Here is a 25,815-nt window from a genome sequence, read left to right as displayed (position 1 = left end):
CTGGACCTCAGTAAGACCACGTCAACCCAGGAGGACTGGACCTCAGTAAGACCACGTCAACCCAGGAGGACTGGACCTCAGTAAGACCACGTCAACCCAGGAGGACTGGACCTCAGTAAGACCACGTCAACCCAGGAGGACTGGACCTCAGTAAGACCACGTCAACCCAGGAGGACTGGACCTCAGTAAGACCACGTCAACCCAGGAGGACTGGACCTCAGTAAGACCACGTCAACCCAGGAGGACTGGACCTCAGTAAGACCACGTCAACCCAGGAGGACTGGACCTCAGTAAGACCACGTCAACCCAGGAGGACTGGACCTCAGTAAGACCACGTCAACCCAGGAGGACTGGACCTCAGTAAGACCACGTCAAGCCAGGAGGACTGGACCTCAGTAAGACCACGTCAAGCCAGGAGGACTGGACCTCAGTAAGACCACGTCAACCCAGGAGGACTGGACCTCAGTAAGACCACGTCAACCCAGGAGGACTGGACCTCAGTAAGACCACGTCAACCCAGGAGGACTGGACCTCAGTAAGACCACGTCAACCCAGGAGGACTGGACCTCAGTAAGACCACGTCAAGCCAGGAGGACTGGACCTCAGTAAGACCACGTCAACCCAGGAGGACTGGACCTCAGTAAGACCACGTCAACCCAGGAGGACTGGACCTCAGTAAGACCACGTCAACCCAGGAGGACTGGACCTCAGTAAGACCACGTCAACCCAGGAGGACTGGACCTCAGTAAGACCACGTCAAGCCAGGAGGACTGGACCTCAGTAAGACCACGTCAAGCCAGGAGGACTGGACCTCAGTAAGACCACGTCAACCAAGGAGGACTGGACCTCAGTAAGACCACGTCAACCCAGGAGGACTGGACCTCAGTAAGACCACGTCAAGCCAGGAGGACTGGACCTCAGTAAGACCACGTCAACCCAGGAGGACTGGACCTCAGTAAGACCACGTCAACCCAGGAGGACTGGACCTCAGTAAGACCACGTCAAGCCAGGAGGACTGGACCTCAGTTAGACCACGTCAACCCAGGAGGACTGGACCTCAGTAAGACCACGTCAACCCAGGAGGACTGGACCTCAGTAAGACCACGTCAAGCCAGGAGGACTGGACCTCAGTAAGACCACGTCAAGCCAGGAGGACTGGACCTCAGTAAGACCACGTCAACCCAGGAGGACTGGACCTCAGTAAGACCACGTCAACCCAGGAGGACTGGACCTCAGTAAGACCACGTCAACCCAGGAGGACTGGACCTCAGTAAGACCACGTCAACCCAGGAGGACTGGACCTCAGTAAGACCACGTCAACCCAGGAGGACTGGACCTCAGTAAGACCACGTCAACCCAGGAGGACTGGACCTCAGTAAGACCACGTCAACCCAGGAGGACTGGACCTCAGTAAGACCACGTCAAGCCAGGAGGACTGGACCTCAGTAAGACCACGTCAACCAAGGAGGACTGGACCTCAGTAAGACCACGTCAACCCAGGAGGACTGGACCTCAGTAAGACCACGTCAACCCAGGAGGACTGGACCTCAGTAAGACCACGTCAACCCAGGAGGACTGGACCTCAGTAAGACCACGTCAACCCAGGAGGACTGGACCTCAGTAAGACCACGTCAAGCCAGGAGGACTGGACCTCAGTTAGACCACGTCAACCCAGGAGGACTGGACCTCAGTAAGACCACGTCAACCCAGGAGGACTGGACCTCAGTAAGACCACGTCAACCCAGGAGGACTGGACCTCAGTAAGACCACGTCAACCCAGGAGGACTGGACCTCAGTAAGACCACGTCAACCCAGGAGGACTGGACCTCCGTAAGACCACGTCAACCCAGGAGGACTGGACCTCAGTAAGACCACGTCAACCCAGGAGGACTGGACCTCAGTAAGACCACGTCAACCCAGGAGGACTGGACCTCAGTAAGACCACGTCAACCCAGGAGGACTGGACCTCAGTAAGACCACGTCAACCCAGGAGGACTGGACCTCAGTAAGACCACGTCAACCCAGGAGGACTGGACCTCAGTAAGACCACGTCAACCCAGGAGGACATGACCTCAGTAAGACCACGTCAACCCAGGAGGACTGGACCTCAGTAAGACCACGTCAACCCAGGAGGACTGGACCTCAGTAAGACCACGTCAAGCCAGGAGGACTGGACCTCAGTAAGACCACGTCAAGCCAGGAGGACTGGACCTCAGTAAGACCACGTCAAGGCAGGAGGACATGACCTCAGTAAGACCACGTCAACCCAGGAGGACTGGACCTCAGTAAGACCACGTCAACCCAGGAGGACTGGACCTCTGTAAGACCACGTCAAGCCAGGAGGACTGGACCTCAGTAAGACCACGTCAACCCAGGAGGACTGGACCTCAGTAAGACCACGTCAAGCCAGGAGGACTGGACCTCAGTAAGACCATGTCAACCCAGGAGGACTGGACCTCTGTAAGACCACGTCAAGCCAGGAGGACTGGACCTCAGTAAGACCACGTCAACCCAGGAGGACTGGACCTCAGTAAGACCACGTCAACCCAGGAGGACTGGACCTCAGTAAGACCACGTCAACCCAGGAGGACTGGACCTCAGTAAGACCACGTCAACCCAGGAGGACTGGACCTCAGTAAGACCACGTCAACCCAGGAGGACTGGACCTCAGTAAGACCACGTCAACCCAGGAGGACTGGACCTCAGTAAGACCACGTCAAGCAGCTCTGCTTCCCCAGACTGTCCCAAGTCTCATGTCAGCCCGGCTTCCCGTTCGCCGTGGACAAACAGAACCAAGCAGAACCAAATGGGAACGCCAACATTCAGAAAAACCTCCAATATCGCCAAGAGCTTCATCAGGTGCTTTTTCAAACGGTCACGTGGAAGAAAAGTGCCAAAGCGGAACAAAAGCATTTTTTTCCCATTTACACGTTGCCGGATGTGACCTAGGGATCATGTGACCGTTTCAGGTAAAGGTGTGTGTGGACGGAGGAGGAGACAGAAATCTTTTTACAAATAATCACAGAGAAAAATAACCTGACTGCAAACAGCAGCGAGATGTAGGGAGAAGGAGTGAAAAACCACAGCAGGACCAAAGCCCCGACACAACCTGCATACCTGCATACCTGCAGACCTGCAGACCTGCATACCTGCATACCTGGATACCTGCACACCTGCAGACCTGCATACCTGGACACCTGGATACCTGCATACCTGCAGACCTGCATACCTGCATACCTGCAGACCTGCATACCTGGACACCTGGATACCTGCATACCTGCAGACCTGCATACCTGCATACCTGCAGACCTGCATACCTGGACACCTGGACACCTGGATACCTGCATACCTGCAGACCTGCATACCTGCAGACCTGCATACCTGCAGACCTGCATACCTGGACACCTGGATACCTGCATACCTGCAGACCTGCAGACCTGCATACCTGCAGACCTGCATACCTGCAGACCTGCATACCTGCATACCTGCAGACCTGCATACCTGGACACCTGGACACCTGGATACCTGCATACCTGCAGACCTGCATACCTGCAGACCTGCATACCTGCATACCTGGACACCTGGATACCTGGATACCTGCATACCTGCAGACCTGCATACCTGCAGACCTGCATACCTGCATACCTGGACACCTGGATACCTGCATACCTGCAGACCTGCATACCTGGACACCTGGATACCTGCATACCTGCAGACCTGGATACCTGCATACCTGCAGACCTGCATACCTGGACACCTGGACACCTGGATACCTGCATACCTGCAGACCTGCATACCTGCATACCTGGACACCTGGATACCTGCATACCTGCAGACCTGCATACCTGGACACCTGGATACCTGCATACCTGCAGACCTGCATACCTGGACACCTGGATACCTGCATACCTGCAGACCTGCATACCTGGACACCTGGATACCTGCATACCTGCAGACCTGCATACCTGGACACCTGGATACCTGCATACCTGCAGACCTGCATACCTGGACACCTGGATACCTGCATACCTGCAGACCTGCATACCTGCATACCTGCAGACCTGCATACCTGGACACCTGGATACCTGGATACCTGGATACCTGCATACCTGCAGACCTGCATACCTGCAGACCTGCATACCTGCATACCTGGACACCTGGATACCTGCATACCTGCAGACCTGCATACCTGGACACCTGGATACCTGCATACCTGCAGACCTGGATACCTGCATACCTGCAGACCTGCATACCTGGACACCTGGACACCTGGATACCTGCATACCTGCAGACCTGCATACCTGCATACCTGGACACCTGGATACCTGCATACCTGCAGACCTGCATACCTGGACACCTGGATACCTGCATACCTGCAGACCTGCATACCTGGACACCTGGATACCTGCATACCTGCAGACCTGCATACCTGGACACCTGGATACCTGCATACCTGCAGACCTGCATACCTGGACACCTGGATACCTGCATACCTGCAGACCTGGACACCTGGATACCTGCATACCTGCAGACCTGCATACCTGCAGACCTGCATACCTGGATTCTTGGCATAAGCTACAGTTCTCGTAAAATCTCAACCCATGGACGGGATTTTATGCAGCTCTTGCAGGAGAAACGCTTCTGAGAACCTGCAGCGATGCTTCTTATATCGTTCCCACCCCCAGAATCTGACCTGGTGTGACGTTTATTACAGCAGTGGGAAAAAAAATTCATATTGAGTCATTTTTATGCTCATTAAAACACATCTCTGCTGGAAAGGGTGCATGGTAGGAAAACCAGTCGTGTTGGCAAAACCCTCTCCTGATGTTTATCTGCATTGATTGAAGTGCTGTGATAATCTCCAGACCGCAGGGCTTCCACCCAAAGGAGCTTTTAATATGAACGTAAAGCCCAAACGGAGCAGCACCAATCTGCCAAGTGCTCGTAAACAGAGATGCTGTTGTTGCATCCACATCTTTCCGCTCTCATCACTGCTGTAACGTTGGTGTCGTAGCATTTTATTCAGCTTAGACTTGAATATATTGAGTTGTTTGTGCTGATTAAAGGTGGCGTTTATAAGACATCATGACTTTACCTGCGGTTTCCCCTCATTAAAATATGGCTGAATTGCTTGCTAGCTTTATGTCTACATGTTAGCGTAAATATAACAACGTTTGGAGTACGTTGACTTATAGAGTTTTAGTATTTTTTGACCCACTGAGAGAATTACATGTCTGACAACTAAATATTTTAACGCTCTTTAGCAGCTTGTAGATTAAATGTTGAATTCTGTGAAATGTTCACATCATTGGACATTAAGCAGGAACTTCACGCTTGTCTTATTATAACAACCTACAGTGTTTTAAACATCACTTAACAGACGTAATATCTCCTTTTATTTCTAGAAACACAAATGACCTTTTTTTATAGAGGTGTGGGCAAAATTGGGCTAGCTTAGAGCTAGCACAGAGCTGTTTTCCCATCCTCTTGTATGCAGATGTAGATCTGGTAGCGCTAGATCTACTACGTTTCTTATAGCTGTAGTGTTTTACCTTATAGATTTTTCTCTTTTAGTTCTCGCTTGGACACTAGTGTTTCTTTTGTTGGCTTGTCGATCACACTGTTAGATTGTAGCCTACAGAGTTAGCTTGTAGCCTACAGTGTTAGCTTGTAGCCTACAGTGTTAGCTTGTAGCTAACAGAGTTAGCTTGTAGCCTACAGTGTCAGCTTGTCGCCTACAGTGTTAGCTTGTAGCTAACAGTGTTAGCTTGTAGCCTACAGTGTCAGCTTGTCGTCTACAGTGTTAGCTTGTCGCCTACAGTGTTAGCTTGTAGCCTACAGTGTTAGCTTGTCCTCTACAGTGTTAGCTTGTAGCCTACAGTGTTAGCTTGTAGCCTACAGTGTTAGCTTGTAGCTAACAGTGTTAGCTTGTCGCCTACAGTGTTAGCTTGTCGTCTACAGTGTTAGCTTGTCCTCTACAGTGTTAGCTTGTAGCCTACAGTGTTAGCTTGTAGCCTACAGTGTTAGCTTGTCGCCTACAGTGTTAGCTTGTCGCCTACAGTGTTAGCTTGTAGCCTACAGTGTTAGCTTGTCCTCTACAGTGTTAGCTTGTAGCCTACAGTGTTAGCTTGTCCTCTACAGTGTTAGCTTGTAGCCTACAGTGTCAGCTTGTAGCCTACAGTGTTAGCTTGTCGCCTACAGTGTTAGCTTGTAGCCTACAGTGTTAGCTTGTCGTCTACAGTGTTAGCTTGTAGCCTACAGTGTTAGCTTGTAGTTAAGTGTTAGCTTGTAGCCTACAGTGTTAGCTTGTAGCCTACAGTGTTAGCTTGTCGCCTACAGTGTTAGCTTGTCGCCTACAGTGTTAGGTTGTAGCCTACAGTGTTAGCTTGTAGTTAAGTGTTAGCTTGTAGCCTACAGTGTTAGCTTGTAGCTAACAGAGTTAGCTTGTAGCCTACAGTGTCAGCTTGTCGCCTACAGTGTTAGCTTGTAGCTAACAGTGTTAGCTTGTAGCCTACAGTGTCAGCTTGTTGCCTACAGTGTTAGCTTGTCGCCTACAGTGTTAGCTTGTAGCCTACAGTGTTAGCTTGTCCTCTACAGTGTTAGCTTGTAGCCTACAGTGTTAGCTTGTAGCCTACAGTGTTAGCTTGTAGCTAACAGTGTTAGCTTGTCGCCTACAGTGTTAGCTTGTCGTCTACAGTGTTAGCTTGTCCTCTACAGTGTTAGCTTGTAGCCTACAGTGTTAGCTTGTAGCCTACAGTGTTAGCTTGTCGCCTACAGTGTTAGCTTGTCGCCTACAGTGTTAGCTTGTAGCCTACAGTGTTAGCTTGTCCTCTACAGTGTTAGCTTGTAGCCTACAGTGTTAGCTTGTCCTCTACAGTGTTAGCTTGTAGCCTACAGTGTCAGCTTGTCGCCTACAGTGTTAGCTTGTCGCCTACAGTGTTAGCTTGTAGCCTACAGTGTTAGCTTGTCGTCTACAGTGTTAGCTTGTAGCCTACAGTGTTAGCTTGTAGTTAAGTGTTAGCTTGTAGCCTACAGTGTTAGCTTGTAGCCTACAGTGTTAGCTTGTCGCCTACAGTGTTAGCTTGTCGTCTACAGTGTTAGGTTGTAGCCTACAGTGTTAGCTTGTAGCCTACAGTGTTAGCTTGTCGCCTACAGTGTTAGCTTGTCGTCTACAGTGTTAGGTTGTAGCCTACAGTGTTAGCTTGTCATCTACAGTGTTAGCTTGTAGCCTACAGTGTTAGCTTGTAGTTAAGTGTTAGCTTGTCGCCTACAGTGTTAGCTTGTAGCCTACAGTGTTAGCTTGTCGCCTACAGTGTTAGCTTTTAGCCTACAGTGTTAGCTTGTAGCAAAGTGGGATGTGTTAGCACAAGCGAGCAGAACATCAGCGTTACATATGTTCATGTATTTCCATGCAGACTCGTCTTGGACACCTCCCTTTCCTGTGGTGCCAATGCTAGCTTGCTGACAGAATCCCTGTTGCTATGGTAACCTTGGAAGAGTAGGTGCTATGGTAACCTTGGAAGAGTGGGTGGTGGGAGGCTGCGCGGTGGTCGCTAATGTCGGCGTTAGAGACGATTAAGGCCAACGCTTTGCGTTATTGATGAGGCCGGGGGCAGACAGTGACTTTGGAAATGAAAATTTGATGTAAACTGTTGGAGCGCAGACTTCTGGAATCACGCTCGACAGGTTTGATGAGGCCACGAGGAGGAGATACAAGATGAAACATAAGCAACAGCAAAGTATGATGAAGGGATTTACTGTGTCTAACTTATTCCTCCGCTCAGAGCACCTTTCTGCTGGGTTTCATCGCAGACGTGAGTTTTTCCTGATTCCCAAAGTGCAGTGAAAGCATCGTGAGAGCGACAGACTGAGCACCTTATCACCACCAGTTAGGAGACTCTCTCTGCTGGCTGCCACAAGGCTCTCTTTATCCTGGATGTTCAGAGTTTTCCTTTGAAAAGCCTCGGTTGTCCGGGACTCCTGCTGGTCTACACGTCGCTATAGCAACCAGCAGAAGGATGAAGGGCGAGGTAATGGCGGCTGGTGGAGGAAAGGATTCATCGGGCCGGATTTGGTCGGGACGACAGAGAGAATAAACGGCAGGAAGGAGTGTCGAGGAATTTCCTGTGTCATTATTTCATTGCTCCAGATTCCGGAAGTTTCTCTGGATTAAACCTTCAGGAGAAGTTGGCTGGAAGACGGAAAACTGAAGCAGCCTCTCTATGTTCACATCACTTCCAGCTTCTTCAGACTAGACGAGGTTTTATTCATAAAGTCCTAAAACTTATTTAACCGTTAACCGGATCATTCTGACAGAAGTCGTCAGACGGAGAACGGACCTCCTTGTTCCGTCAGAACGGAGAAAAACTGGATCGGTCCCGAACGAGGAGCCAACAAGGAGACTTTTACTCCGAGCAAAGATGAGAAAAGATCCACAGAGATCTTTAACTTCGTAAACAAGAAGTCAGTAAAGAAGTTTTTAGTTTGTAAACAATCTGTAAATATAAATAAATATGTTTACAGCCGGTGGATGTGTCGGATGTTCACATGTCGAGTTCTGCACACGACCCGTTCTGGAAGCTGCAGGACCGGACCAGGAGGACCAGTATCCTGCGGGACCGGACCAGGAGGACCAGTATCCTGCGGGACCGGACCAGGAGGACCAGTATCCTGCGGGACCGGACCAGGAGGACCAGTATCCTGCAGGACCGGACCAGGAGGACCAGTATCCTGCGGGACCGGATCCTGCGGGACCGGACCAGGAGGACCAGTATCCTGCGGGACCGGACCAGGAGGACCAGTATCCTGCGGGACCGGACCAGGAGGACCGGCTCTGCAGGACCGGACCAGGAGGACCAGTATCCTGCAGGACCGGACCAGGAGGACCGGCTCTGCAGGACCGGACCAGGAGGACCGGCTCTGCAGGACCGGACCAGGAGGACCAGTATCCTGCGGGACCGGACCAGGAGGACCAGTATCCTGCAGGACCGGACCAGGAGGACCGGCTCTGCAGGACCGGACCAGGAGGACCAGTATCCTGCGGGACCGGACCAGGAGGACCAGTATCCTGCGGGACCGGACCAGGAGGACCAGTATCCTGCGGGACCGGACCAGGAGGACCGGCTCTGCAGGACCGGACCAGGAGGACCAGTATCCTGCAGGACCGGACCAGGAGGACCAGTATCCTGCGGGACCGGACCAGGAGGACCAGTATCCTGCGGGACCGGATCCTGCGGGACCGGACCAGGAGGACCAGTATCCTGCGGGACCGGACCAGGAGGACCAGTATCCTGCGGGACCGGACCAGGAGGACCGGCTCTGCAGGACCGGACCAGGAGGACCAGTATCCTGCAGGACCGGACCAGGAGGACCGGCTCTGCAGGACCGGACCAGGAGGACCAGTATCCTGCGGGACCGGACCAGGAGGACCAGTATCCTGCGGGACCGGACCAGGAGGACCAGTATCCTGCGGGACCGGACCAGGAGGACCGGCTCTGCAGGACCGGACCAGGAGGACCAGTATCCTGCGGGACCGGACCAGGAGGACCAGTATCCTGCGGGACCGGACCAGGAGGACCAGTATCCTGCAGGACCGGACCAGGAGGACCAGTATCCTGCGGGACCGGACCAGGAGGACCAGTATCCTGCGGGACCGGACCAGGAGGACCAGTATCCTGCGGGACCGGACCAGGAGGACCAGTATCCTGCGGGACCGGACCAGGAGGACCAGTATCCTGCGGGACCGGAGGTGGTTACAGTGGTTGGAGGGAAAGTGGGTCCGCTGTCCGCAGCATGGAGGTCTGGAGCACCCCAGGAAGGGTCCTTCCTGATGGGGTTCTAGCAGGTCTTGCAGCTTTCCGGGTCGAGACGTCGGCAGGACTATAAGACCCCGTTGGTTTCTGCTAGGCTGGATGTCGTAACGCCCCCCGCATCATAAGGAGTCTACAAGGAGCCGGCCTGCGTATGAATGTGTGTGTTATGCAGCAGCAGGGTGTGTGTGTGATGCCCAGTGATGCAGTGCAGCTGACTGCAGGTCAGCCTCACACACTCTTAGTGTGTGTGTGAAGCAGACGTCATGCTGCAGCCTCAGCGCTGGAGTCAGCAGGTCTGCCGACGTTTCAGACAAACTTTCCACAGCCTGCTGGTGTCCATAACGCAGACAGGCGGCGGTCCTGCACCGGACCGGACCGCTCGCCTCCCGCTGGAAGCAGGGAGCATCAGCAGCTGTGTGTGAGCCAGGAGTCCGTGTCAGTGAAGGCATCGCAGGGAAACTGCTGAGTCATGCTGCCTCCTCGCCGTCCTGCTCTGTTTCCAGGTATTCCAGTTACGTCCAGAATCCAAACCCAGACGTGTCCTGGTCCCGGTCCTGGTACCAACCACACAGCATCGCTGTGCTTAAAACTGAACCAGTCGTCCCGTTTATATTCGGTTTTTATCAGTTTGGACCTTTTAGGAAAACCAGTGTTTGTTATCAGGACCATCTTCTGGTACTGGGTCGGACCTCTTTGTGGTGTGATAGATTGAAAAGTGTTGGTGCATCATCCTGCTGGAAGTTTCCATCAGAAGATGCTCCACTGTGCTCAGAAAGGGATGGACATGGTCAGCAGCAGGACTCAGGTAGGCTGTGGAGGTTAGACCAGGTCCTGGTGGGACTAAGGGACCAAAGTGGATCCTGACGGCAGGATGGATCCATGTTGTCATGATGTTTCCAGCAGATTCTGATCCTACCATGTGAATGTGGAGCTGAACTGGAGACTCATCAGACCAGCAACGTTTCTCCATCTTCTATTGTCCAGTTCTGGTGAGTCTGTGGGAATTGTAGCCTCAGTTTCCTGTTCTTACTGACAGGAGGGAACCCAGTTCTGGTGGTTCTTCTGCTGGTTCTGGTCCAGATACCTGCTGCTGCTGGATGTTTTCTCTTCTTCAGACCTCTGGAAACCCTGGAGATGGTTGTGGCTGAAAATCCCAGTAAATACTCAGACCAGCAACCTGAAAATGTCTGTTCTTCATGCTCAGATGGAACTTCAGCAGGTCTACACGCTGCCGTCTGATTGGTTGGTTGGATATGCGTTAAACTGGTGAGCAGGTGGAGGTAATACTTTGGCAGAGGAACTTTTAACTGGATATAATCTCAGTTTGGACTTTAAAGATCAGAATATAACATGAATTATCTGTGTGACATAAAGCTGCGTGTCGTCTGCGTAGTGTTGATCCTGTTTGCTGGTTACAAAGCTGCAAAGCAGCAGTTCCAAGAGAAACATCTGAACATAGTCCGATCCGATGTTTTCCAGCTGAGCTGATGGGAAAAAGCTCCTGGAGCATAAGTTTGTGTGTTTATCTTCCTCCACGTGTCAGCATTTAGAGTTAAACATGTCTGGCTGCGTCTAAATCTGTGTCAGGTTGAGGCTTTTTTACCGGTGAGTCATGAAAATGACTCGCTGACCATTTACTGGCTTTTAAATCATCTTTGTGGGAAAGTGACTCATTCAGGCTAAATCTGTTTTTTATCCATCAAACTAAAATCTGAAGGTGTTTTCAGTGTTGAAATCATGTTTTGTCTCCTGTCTCTTCCAGTCGGACAGTAACACCAGTTTCCTGCGAGCGGCGAGAGCAGGCAACATCGACAAGGTTTTGGAATATCTGAAAGGGGGTGTGGACATCAGCACCTGCAACCAGGTAGGACACGGTGCTATCGACCACTCACATGGACACCCTGATTTCCAGATTTTGTTTTTATTGCAATAAAATCTTAAAATGTGAGAAAAGCAGAGTAAATCTCGCTGCTCAGTGCGTGAGGTTGCAGATTAACGTGTTGTAAACCGCCGAGTAGGACACCAGCGTGGGGAATCTTTGTCATTACGAAGCTGCACAAAATGAATCAAACCCTGAAGTTTTCTCTCTCGTCTCAGCTCCACTATGCTAGCTCTGCTGTTGTGTTGCCATGTCTGCAGCTATGCCACATTTCAGCTCCCTCTTCGCCGCATGGCTCCAGTCTTGTTCTCATTGTTCCTCTGAAGCTGGCAAACAGCTTCAGTTCTGCCTTTTTTGACTTCCAGAATGCACGTCTGTAATGAAGGCCACGCAGTTAGCGAGCGAGTTGCTAATGTGGGCTAATGTTTCTGATGTTGGAGGTGGATTTACACATCTGATGAGACGGTCTAAATCCTGAATCCTGTGAAAAAGACATCTCAGCCTGTTAACAGGTTTTATTCAGAAATTGCCTAAAATGCGATCCATTTCAGCATGGTGTTTAGTCAGCTTCCTGTTGATGTTTTTAGGGAGAGGAAGAGTCTGTTGTTGCTTTTAGTGAGTCGAGCATCATCACGAGGCTACGCTGGGAAAATAAACACATACAAAATCTGTGAGGACTTCTAAAGACGAATGTGGAAATCCTGTAAACTCCTGCTACACTTGACTTTCAACAAAGTCAAGTGTTACATGACGGTAACATGACGGAAACACAATGGTAACATGACAGTAACACGATAGTAACAAGACGGTAACACGACAGTAACACGACTGTAACATGAAGGTAACACAACGGTAACATGAGGGTAACACATTGGTAACAACGGTAACACGACGGTAACATGGTGGTAACATGGTGGTAACACAACGGTAACATGACGGTAAAACGAAGGTAACACAACGGTAACATGACGGTAACACGATGGGAACAGGATGGTAACACGACGATAACATGACGGTAACACAATGGTAACACAACAGTAACACAATGGTAACACGAAAGTAACACAATGGTAACATGACGGTAACACAATGGTAACACGACAATAATACAGTGGTAACATGATGGTAACACAATGGTAACACGACGGTAACACAATGGTAACACGACAGTTACACAATGGTAACATGACAGTAACACAATGGTAACACAATGGTAACACAACGGTAACACAATGGTAACACAATGGCAACACAGTTGTAACATGATGGTAACACAACGGTAACACGACAGTAACACAATGGTAACATGACAGTAACACAATGGTAACACAATGGTAACACAATGGTAACACGACGGTAACACAACGGTAACACAACGATAACACAATGGTAACATGACAGTAACACAATGGTAACACAATGGTAACACAATGGTAACACGACGGTAACACAACGGTAACACAACGATAACACAATGGTAACACGATGGCAACACAATGGTAACAAAATGGTAACATGACAATAACACAACGGTAACACAATGGTAACATGACAATAAAACAATGGTAACACAATGGTAACATGACAATAAAACAATGGTAACATGACGGTAACACAATGGTAACATGACGGTAACACAATGGTAACACGACAGTAACACAATGGTAACAAAATGGTAACATGACAATAACACAACAGTAACACAATGGTAACATGACAATAAAACAATGGTAACATAATGGTAACATGACAATAAAACAATGGTAACATGACGGTAACACAATGGTAACATGACGGTAACACAATGGTAACACGACAGTAACACAATGGTAACACGACAGTAACACAATGGTAACATGACAGTAACACAATGGTAACACAATGGTAACACGACGGTAACACAATGGTAACACAACGATAACACAATGGTAACAAAATGGTAACATGACAATAACACAACGGTAACACAATGGTAACATGACAATAAAACAATGGTAACACAATGGTAACATGACAATAAAACAATGGTAACACAATGGTAACATGACAATAAAACAATGGTAACACAATGGTAACATGACAATAAAACAATGGTAACATGACGGTAACACAATGGTAACACAACGATAACACAATGGTAACAAAATGGTAACATGACAATAACACAACGGTAACACAATGGTAACATGACAATAAAACAATGGTAACACAATGGTAACATGACAATAAAACAATGGTAACACAATGGTAACATGACAATAAAACAATGGTAACACAATGGTAACATGACAATAAAACAATAGTAACATGACGGTAACACAATGGTAACATGACAATAACACAATGGTAACAAAATGGTAACATGACAATAACACAACGGTAACAAAATGGTAACATGACAATAACACAACGGTAACACAATGGTAACATGACAATAAAACAATGGTAACACAATGGTAACATGACAATAAAACAATGGTAACATGACGGTAACACAATGGTAACATGACGGTAACACAATGGTAACACGACAGTAACACAATGGTAACATGACAATAAAACAATGGTAACACAATGGTAACATGACAATAAAACAATGGTAACATGACGGTAACACAATGGTAACAGGACGGTAACACAATGGTAACACGACGGTAACACAATGGTAACACGATGGCAACACAATGGTAACAAAATGGTAACATGACAATAACACAACGGTAACACAATGGTAACATGACAATAAAACAATGGTAACATGACGGTAACACAATGGTAACAGGACGGTAACACAATGGTAACACAATGGTAACACAATGGTAACACGACGGTAACACAATGGTAACACGATGGCAACACAATGGTAACAAAATGGTAACATGACAATAACACAACGGTAACACAATGGTAACATGACAATAAAACAATGGTAACATGACGGTAACACAATGGTAACAGGACGGTAACACAATGGTAACACAATGGCAACATGACGGTAACACGACGGTAACACAATGGTAACAAAATGGTAACATGACAATAAAACAATGGTAACATGACGGTAACACAATGGTAACACGATGGCAACACAATGGTAACAAAATGGTAACATGACAATAACACAACGGTAACACAATGGTAACATGACAATAAAACAATGGTAACATGACGGTAACACAATGGTAACAGGACGGTAACACAATGGTAACACAATGGCAACATGACGGTAACATGACAATAACACAACGGTAACACAATGGTAACATGACAATAAAACAATGGTAACATGACGGTAACACAATGGTAACAGGACGGTAACACAATGGTAACACAATGGCAACATGACGGTAACACCATTGTAACACGAAGGTAACACAATGGTAACATGACGATAACACCATTTTAACTCGACGGTAACACAATTGTAACATGACACTAACACAACGGTAACACAATGGTAACACATGGCAGTAAAAAATGGTAAATGGACTTGTACTTCTATAGCGCTTTTCTAGTCATACAGACCACTCAAAGCACTTTACACTACTTGTCACATTCACCCATTCACACACACACTCACTCAACACACTCATACCCCGATAGGCACATCGGGGGGGCAGTTTGGGGTTCAGTGCAGCGAAGTTGCAGTGGCTGCCGTAGCAGATCTAAGACTTGATCTGTTGTGAACAATGTGGTTCAGGCGGAAATTATGGATGGAAGCGTGGGCTGACATGCAGCCTGATGCAGAGGCTTGGCGAATGGATGCCATGCTGGTGTGTGAACCCTCTGCTTAAATCCCTGCAGAAGGTTCTCTTCATACAGACAGAAGCTCATTACAGTAAGCAAGTAGCGAAGTTCAGACATAAACATCCATTTTTAACAACACAAGTTGTCTTCGAGGCTAAACTCCCAGGATTCATTTATTCAGAACAGAACTGCTTTTTTAGTTTTTCCTCTGCTGGACGACAGATGCTGCTTCAAACACCCGTCTGATGCTTTTCCTGAAACAATCAGAAAAACAGGAAGCTGACTTTCATAGCACTGCTCGGCTGCTGCTCGGCTGCTTCAGTTCGGTTGGTTTTAAGCTGAAGAAGCAGCTGATTGGTTCAGTCGGGATAGCAGGTAACCAGTAGCAGGAGTGGAAATAATATCAAAACAAACTTTATTTATGTTGCACTTTTCACACATATGCATGTCAAAGTGCTTAACAACATTAAAGCATTTTCACACTTTCACACAAAATCAGTAGGATCAGCATCCCTTTCAGCTGCTGCTAACCCGGTTAGCATCCATATGCTAACCGAATCAGTCAGAGCTGAAAATATGTAGAAAACAAGGCAGAAATCTGACAAGTGCTTTTGTTTTTCTGTTATGAATTTTACTCCGATCTGACCCTGTCGTCATCGCTGCACTGCTTACATACGTCGTTTACTCATCTTGGCGTGGACCTTCGCTTTAACTATGCTTGCTACACTCTTAGCCTAACAAATAAAGTTGAACTCAGTTAAGTTAAATAAATTCATATAAGTCTACTGCTGAATGCGTAGCTCCTCTTCTTCATGTTTATTTCCTCACTTGTTGGAGAATCATGAATGAGTTGCTCCTGGAATCACATGACCCTCGCACGCCCGTTGCTTACAACGTGAAACGTCTGAAGTTATGGAGTCCAGATCGCCGTGTTTATTTATAGTTTTAGACATCGCAGATGCTGGGATATCGGCTGGAACATCTTCAGATGAGAAACAAGGGTTTTTATTGGCTCTGCACCGACTGAGACACAAACATGCAACTATTCCCAGTAATGGCTTTGATCCACCATCATAACATGTAATCCATCGCTGACATGGACACAGAGACACAGGTCCACTTAGAGGAGCACAATCCTGTCTTTTTCCCATTCCATTGTTTGTCGTTGTTTTTTGCCCCCCAGCTTCATGCCTGACATGTCCTCTCTCTTCTTATCCAGAATGGTCTTAATGCACTGCACCTGGCAGCCAAGGAGGGCCACATGGACCTGGTCCAGGAGCTTCTGGATCGAGGGGCAGCTGTGGATTCATCCACTAAGGTAAGACCTGCGTCAACATAGGGTCTGGTTACACATGAGTTGGACAAATGCGAAGAAATAATATCAAGCTTTTTTCATATCCCAAGCTGATTGAAGGACCGGTGACAGACATGAAACATGAGGAAGAACATGAAATGTTTTGGGAAAAACTGCAAAATGCTGAAGAATTAAGTCACATGTCCAAACAGAGCGTTTAACAACCACTATGAGTTCATCGTAGTGGTGTGAAATGGGCGAGATGATACGTTTCACAACACAGGAGCAGCAGTACGGTAAATTACCTTCCTATAGACAGGTTGATGTGTTTCCATTTGTCTTTACTAGAACCTGAAAACTGCTGTAACGTAGTAAAAACACTGAAAGCTGCTTCATGCTGGACACCAGCTTGCTAAGAACAGAGGATCTACGTTTCACTGCAGAGGAAGTAAAAACACTGGATCTTTACAACGTGAATAAAAACATTCAAATCTGCCATCAGGAAAGATCTCTTCATGAAGTCAACAGTGCTTCTGAATATCGACACAACATCACACAAAGTTGATATTTTCTTACACGCTTACTTCATACGTTTACGATCGATGAGTCGTGTTCTTTCTGCCTGACAGGATGGAATTAATGGGAATAATGTGACAGCAATAAGATCATATCTCAGATGTCACAGAGCCAAACTTCCTCCTGCACAGCTGCTCTGTGGCTCCTCCTTTAAACTTCACACTGTTTGATCCTCCTTAACGTCGCTTTTAAAGAGAGAAAGAGAAAAGTGAGGTCTGCAGGCGCGTCGAAGAGGACAGCGATGTGCTGATAGGGAACAATTTTCTGCTCAGGTCACCCTGCAGCAGGAGAAGCTTCGGCTTGCTGCAGGGTGTCTCCGCAGTGCAAACACATCCTGCCCAGCAGACGCTGAACGGCAGCTGGGCAGGAGAGATTTGTTTGGTTTGAGGCGTCCCAGCTGGGGGACAGATGAAACCAAACTGGGTCAAAAAGAGACATATCTGAACTTCTGGACCAAAATGTTGTTCTGCCTCACGCTATCAGCCGGAGGTTTACATGTGCTGGTGTTCAGATTCATCCTGGACATGTGGTTTGGTTCTTTTAAAGCCAGTCGGAAACATGTCCCTTTATGCTCTGTGCCACCTTCTAACCCTAACCCCTGACCCTTCTGACAATTCCCACCAGCAGTAGATATGCTGCTGTTTACACATCATATCTAGTCTCACCAGCCCGACCGTAGACACACCCCGACACACCCAGACACACCCAGACACACCCCGACACACCCCGACACACCCAGACACACCCCGACACACCCAGACACACCCCGACACACCCAGACACACCCCGACACACCCAGACACACCCAGACACACCCCGACACACCCAGACACACCCAGACACACCCAGACACACCCAGACACACCCAGACATACCCAGACACACCCCGACACACCCCGACACACCCAGACACACCCAGACACACCCCGACACACCCAGACACACCCAGACACACCCCGACACACCCCGACACACCCAGACACACCCCGACACACCCAGACACACCCCGACACACCCAGACACACCCCGACACACCCAGACACACCCAGACACACCCCGACACACCCAGACACACCCAGACACACCCAGACACACCCAGACACACCCAGACATACCCAGACACACCCCGACACACCCCGACACACCCAGACACACCCAGACACACCCCGACACACCCCGACACACCCAGACACACCCCGACACACCCCGACACACCCAGACACACCCCGACACACCCAGACACACCCCGACACACCCCGACACACCCAGACACACCCCGACACACCCAGACACACCCAGACACACCCCGACACACCCAGACACACCCCGACACACCCAGACACACCCAGACACACCCAGACACACCCCGACACACCCAGACACACCCAGACACACCCAGACACACCCCGACACACCCCGACACACCCAGACACACCCCGACACACCCAGACACACCCAGACACACCCCGACACACCCAGACACACCCAGACACACCCCGACACACCCAGACACACCCAGACACACCCAGACATACCCAGACACACCCCGACACACCCAGACACACCCAGACATACCCAGACACACCCAGACACACCCAGACATACCCAGACACACCCCGACACACCCAGACACACCCCGACACACCCAGACACACCCAGACACACCCAGACATACCCAGACACACCCCGACACACCCAGACACACCCAGACACACCCCGACACACCCCGACACACCCAGACACACCCCGACACACCCAGACATACCCAGACATACCCAGACACACCCAGACACACCCAGACACACCCAGACATACCCAGACACACCCAGACATACCCAGACACACCCAGACACACCCAGACACACCCGGACATACCCAGACACACCCAGACACACCCAGACACACCCAGACATACCCAGACACACCCAGACACACCCAGACACACCCGGACATACCCAGACACACCCAGACACACCCAGACACACCCAGACACACCCAGACATACCCAGACACACCCAGACACACCCAGACACACCCAGACATACCCAGACACACCCAGACACACCCGGACACACCCGGACATACCCAGACACACCCAGACACACCCAGACATACCCAGACACACCCAGACACACCCAGACATACCCAGACACACCCAGACACACCCAGACACACCCAGACACACCCAGACATACCCAGACACACCCCGACACACCCCGACACACCCAGACACACCCCGACACACCCCGACACACCCAGACATACCCAGACACACCCAGACACACCCAGACATACCCAGACATACCCAGACACACCCAGACACACCCAGACATACCCAGACACACCCAGACATACCCAGACACACCCAGACATACCCAGACACACCCAGACACACCCAGACACACCCAGACATACCCAGACACACCCAGACACACCCCGACACACCCAGACACACCCAGAAACACCCAGACACACCCAGACACACCCAGACATACCCAGACACACCCAGACACACCCAGACACACGATACATACCCAGACATACCCAGACACACCCAGACACACCCAGACATACCCAGACACACCCAAACACACCCCGACACACCCAGACATACCCAGACACACCCAGACACACCCAGACACACGATACATACCCAGACATACCCAGACACACCCAGACATACCCAGACATACCCAGACACACCCCGACACACCCAGACATACCCAGACACACCCAGACATACCCAGACACACCCAGACACACCCAGACATACCCAGACACACCCAGACATACCCAGACACACCCAGACACACCCAGACACACCCAGACATACCCAGACACACCCAGACACACCCAGACAGACCCAGACATACCCAGACATACCCAGACACACCCAGACACACCCAGACACACCCAGACATACCCAGACACACCCAGACATACCCAGACACACCCAGACATACCCAGACACACCCAGACATACCCAGACACACCCAGACACACCCAGACACACCCAGACATACCCAGACACACCCAGACACACCGAGACACACCCGGACATACCCAGACACACCCAGACACACCCAGACATACCCAGACACACCCAGACACACCCAGACATACCCAGACACACCCAGACACACCCAGACATACCCAGACACACCCAGACATACCCAGACACACCCAGACACACCCAGACATACCCAGACAGACCCAGACACACCCAGACATACCCAGACACACCCAGACACACCCAGACATACCCAGACATACCCAGACACACCCAGACACACCCAGACATACCCAGACATACCCAGACACACCCAGACATACCGAGACACACCCAGACACACCCAGACATACCCAGACACACCCAGACACACCCAGACACACCCAGACATACCCAGACACACCCAGACACACCCAGACATACCCAGACACACCCAGACATACCCCGACATACCCAGACATACCCAGACACACCTAGACATACCCAGACACACCCAGACACACCCAGACACACCCAGACACACCCAGACATACCCAGACACACCCAGACACACCCAGACACACCCAGACACACCCAGACATACCCAGACACACCCAGACACACCCAGACATACCCAGACATACCCAGACACACCCAGACATACCCAGACACACCCAGACACACCCAGACATACCCAGACATACCCAGACACACCCAGACACACCCAGACATACCCAGACATACCCAGACACACCCAGACATACCCAGACACACCCAGACACACCCAGACATACCCAGACACACCCAGACACACCCAGACACACCCAGACATACCCAGACACACCCAGACACACCCAGACATACCCAGACACACCCAGACATACCCTGACATACCCAGACCTACCCAGACACACCCAGACATACCCAGACACACCTAGACATACCCAGACACACCCAGACATACCCCGACACACCCAGACACACCCAGACATACCCCGACACACCCAGACACACCCCGACACACCCAGACACACCCAGACATACCCCGACACACCCAGACACACCCCGACACACCCAGACACACCCCGACACACCCAGACACACCCCGACACACCCCGACACATGCAGACATACCCAGACACACCCAGAAATACCCAGACACACCCAGACACACCCCGACACACCCAGACATACCCAGACATACCCAGACACACCCAGACATACCCAGACACACCCAGACACACCCAGACATACCCAGACACACCCAGACATACCCAGACACACCCAGACATACCCAGACACACCCAGACACACCCAGACACACCCCGACACACCCAGACACACCCAGACACACCCAGACACACCCCGACACACCCAGACACACCCAGACATACCCAGACATACCCAGACACACCCCGACACACCCAGACATACCCAGACACACCCAGACATACCCTGACACACCCAGACACACCCCGAAACACCCAGACACACCCCGACATACCCAGACACACCCAAACACACCCCGACACACCCAGACATACCCAGACATACCCAGACACACCCAGACATACCCAGAAACACCCAGACACACCCAGACATACCCAGACACACCCAGACACGCCCAGACACACCCAGACATACCCAGACACACCCAGACACACCCAGACATACCCAGACACACCCAGACACACCCAGACACACCCACACATACCCAGACACACCCAGACATACCCAGACATACCCCGACATACCCAGACATACCCAGACACACCCAGACATACCCAGACACACCCAGACATACCCAGACACACCCAGACATACCCAGACATACCCAGACACACCCAGACAAACCCAGACACACCCCGACACACCCAGACATACCCAGACACACCCAGACACACCCAGACATACCCAGACACACCCAGACATACCCAGACACACCCAGACATACCCAGACACACCCAGACACACCCAGACACACCCAGACATACCCCGACATACCCAGACACACCCAGACACACCCCGAAACACCCAGACATACCCAGACACACCCAGACATACCCAGACACACCCAGACACACCCAGACATACCCAGACACACCCAGACATACCCAGACACACCCAGACATACCCAGACACACCCAGACACACCCCGACACACCCAGACATACCCAGACATACCCTGACACACCCAGACATACCCAGACACACCCAGACACACCCAGAAATACCCCGACACACCCAGACACACCCAGACATACCCAGACACACCCAGACACACCCAGACAGACCCCGACACACCCAGACACACCCCGACACACCCAGACATACCCAGACACACCCAGACACACCCCGACACACCCAGCCATAGCCAGATATACCCAGACACACCGAGACATACCCAGACACACCCAGAAATACCCAGACACACCCAGACATACCCAGACACACCCAGACATACCCAGACACACCCAGATATACCCAGACACACCCAGACACACCCAGACATACCCAGACACACCTAGATATACCCAGACACACCCAGACACACCCAGACATACCCAGACACACTCAGATATACCCAGACATACCCAGATATACCCAGACACACCCAGAAATACCCAGACACACCCAGACACACCCAGACATACCCAGACACACCCAGACACACCCAGACATACCCAGACACACCCAGACATACCCAGACACACCCAGACACACCCAGACATACCCAGACACACCCAGACACACCCAGAGACACCCAGAAATACTCAGACACACCCGGAAATACCCAGACACACCCAGAAATACCCAGACACACCCAGACATACCCAGGCACACCCAGACATACCCAGACACGCCCAGACACGCCCAGACACACCTAGACACACCCAGACATACCCAGGCACACCCAGACACACCCAGAAATACCCAGACACACCCAGAAATACCCAGAAATATCCAAAAATATTCAGACATACCCAGGCACACCCAGACATACCCAGACACACCCAGACACGCCCAGACATACCCAGACACACCTAGACACACCCAGACATACCCAGGAACACCCAGACACACCCAGACACACCCAGAAATACCCAGACACACCCAGACATACCCAGACATACCCAGACACACCCAGAAATACCCAGGAATACCCAGACATACCCAGGCACGCCCAGACACACCCAGAAATACCCAGACACACCCAGACATACCCAGACATACCCAGACACACCCAGACACACCCAGAAATACCCAGACACACCCAGACACACCCAGAAACACCCATAAATACCCAGACACACCCAGACACACCCAGACACACCCCGACACACCCAGACACACCCAGACACACCCAGACATACCCAGACACACCCCGACACACCCAGACATACCCAGACACACCCCGACACACCCCGACACACCCAGACACACCCCGACACACCCAGACACACCCAGACACACCCAGACATACCCAGACACACCCCGACACACCCAGACACACCCAGACACACCCCGACACACCCCGACACACCCAGACACACCCCGACACACCCAGACATACCCAGACATACCCAGACATACCCAGACACACCCAGACACACCCAGACACACCCAGACATACCCAGACACACCCAGACACACCCAGACATACCCAGACACACCCAGACACACCCAGACACACCCAGACATACCCAGACACACCCAGACATACCCAGACACACCCAGACACACCCAGACATACCCAGACATACCCAGACACACCCAGACACACCCAGACATACCCAGACACACCCAGACACACCCAGACACACCCAGACACACCCAGACACACCCAGACATACCCAGACACACCCAGACATACCCAGACACACCCAGACACACCCAGACATACCCAGACATACCCAGACACACCCAGACATACCCAGACACACCCAGACACACCCAGACATACCCAGACCGACCCAGACATACCCAGACATACCCAGACACACCCAGACACACCCAGACACACCCAGACACACCCAGACATACCCAGACACACCCAGACACACCCAGACACACCCAGACATACCCAGACACACCCAGACATACCCAGACACACCCAGACACACCCAGACACACCCGGACATACCCAGACACACCCAGACACACCCAGACACACCCAGACATACCCAGACACACCCAGACACACCCAGACACACCCGGACATACCCAGACACACCCAGACACACCCAGACACACCCAGACACACCCAGACATACCCAGACACACCCAGACACACCCAGACACACCCAGACATACCCAGACACACCCAGACACACCCAGACACACCCGGACATACCCAGACACACCCAGACACACCCAGACATACCCAGACACACCCAGACACACCCAGACATACCCAGACACACCCAGACACACCCAGACACACCCAGACACACCCAGACATACCCAGACACACCCAGACACACCCCGACACACCCAGACACACCCCGACACACCCCGACACACCCAGACATACCCAGACACACCCAGACACACCCAGACATACCCAGACATACCCAGACACACCCAGACACACCCAGACATACCCAGACACACCCAGACACACCCAGACATACCCAGACACACCCAGACATACCCCGACATACCCAGACATACCCAGACACACCTAGACATACCCAGACACACCCAGACATACCCAGACACACCCAGACACACCCAGACATACCCAGACACACCCAGACACACCCAGACACACCCAGACATACCCAGACACACCCAGACACACCCAGACATACCCAGACATACCCAGACACACCCAGACATACCCAGACACACCCAGACACACCCAGACATACCCAGACATACCCAGACACACCCAGACACACCCAGACATACCCAGACATACCCAGACACACCCAGACATACCCAGACACACCCAGACACACCCAGACATACCCAGACACACCCAGACACACCCAGACACACCCAGACACACCCAGACATACCCAGACACACCCAGATATACCCAGACACACCCAGACACACCCAGACATACCCAGACACACCTAGATATACCCAGACACACCCAGACACACCCAGACATACCCAGACACACTCAGATATACCCAGACATACCCAGATATACCCAGACACACCCAGAAATACCCAGACACACCCAGACACACCCAGACACACCCAGAAATACCCAGACACACCCAGACATACCCAGGCACACCCAGACATACCCAGACACACCCAGACACACCCAGACATACCCAGACACACCCAGACACACCCAGAGACACCCAGAAATACTCAGACACACCCGGAAATACCCAGACACACCCAGAAATACCCAGACACACCCAGACATACCCAGGCACACCCAGACATACCCAGACACGCCCAGACACGCCCAGACACACCTAGACACACCCAGACATACCCAGGCACACCCAGACACACCCAGAAATACCCAGACACACCCAGAAATACCCAG

General features: G+C 51.1%; 1 protein-coding gene across 16 annotated transcripts in view; it reads left to right on the top strand.

The window, feature by feature from the left end:
* The window catches only part of ank2b (ankyrin 2b, neuronal), a 354,512-nt gene that overhangs the window by 1,754 nt on the left and 326,943 nt on the right, over positions 1 to 25,815 (top strand). For all 16 annotated transcript variants that reach the window (XM_079257624.1, XM_079257625.1, XM_079257630.1 and 13 more), the window contains exons 2-3: positions 11,575 to 11,676; positions 16,658 to 16,756. In XM_079257624.1, coding sequence (XP_079113750.1) covers positions 11,575 to 11,676; positions 16,658 to 16,756 — 201 coding nt within the window. The remainder of the gene's footprint in view (positions 1 to 11,574; positions 11,677 to 16,657; positions 16,757 to 25,815) is intronic.

Source organism: Telmatherina bonti (assembly GCF_933228915.1).
Source record: "Telmatherina bonti genome assembly, chromosome: 18".
Lineage (NCBI taxonomy): Eukaryota > Metazoa > Chordata > Actinopteri > Atheriniformes > Telmatherinidae > Telmatherina > Telmatherina bonti.
The sequence above is the reverse complement of the archived record's forward strand: the minus strand, read 5'-3'. Positions and strand labels throughout refer to the sequence as shown.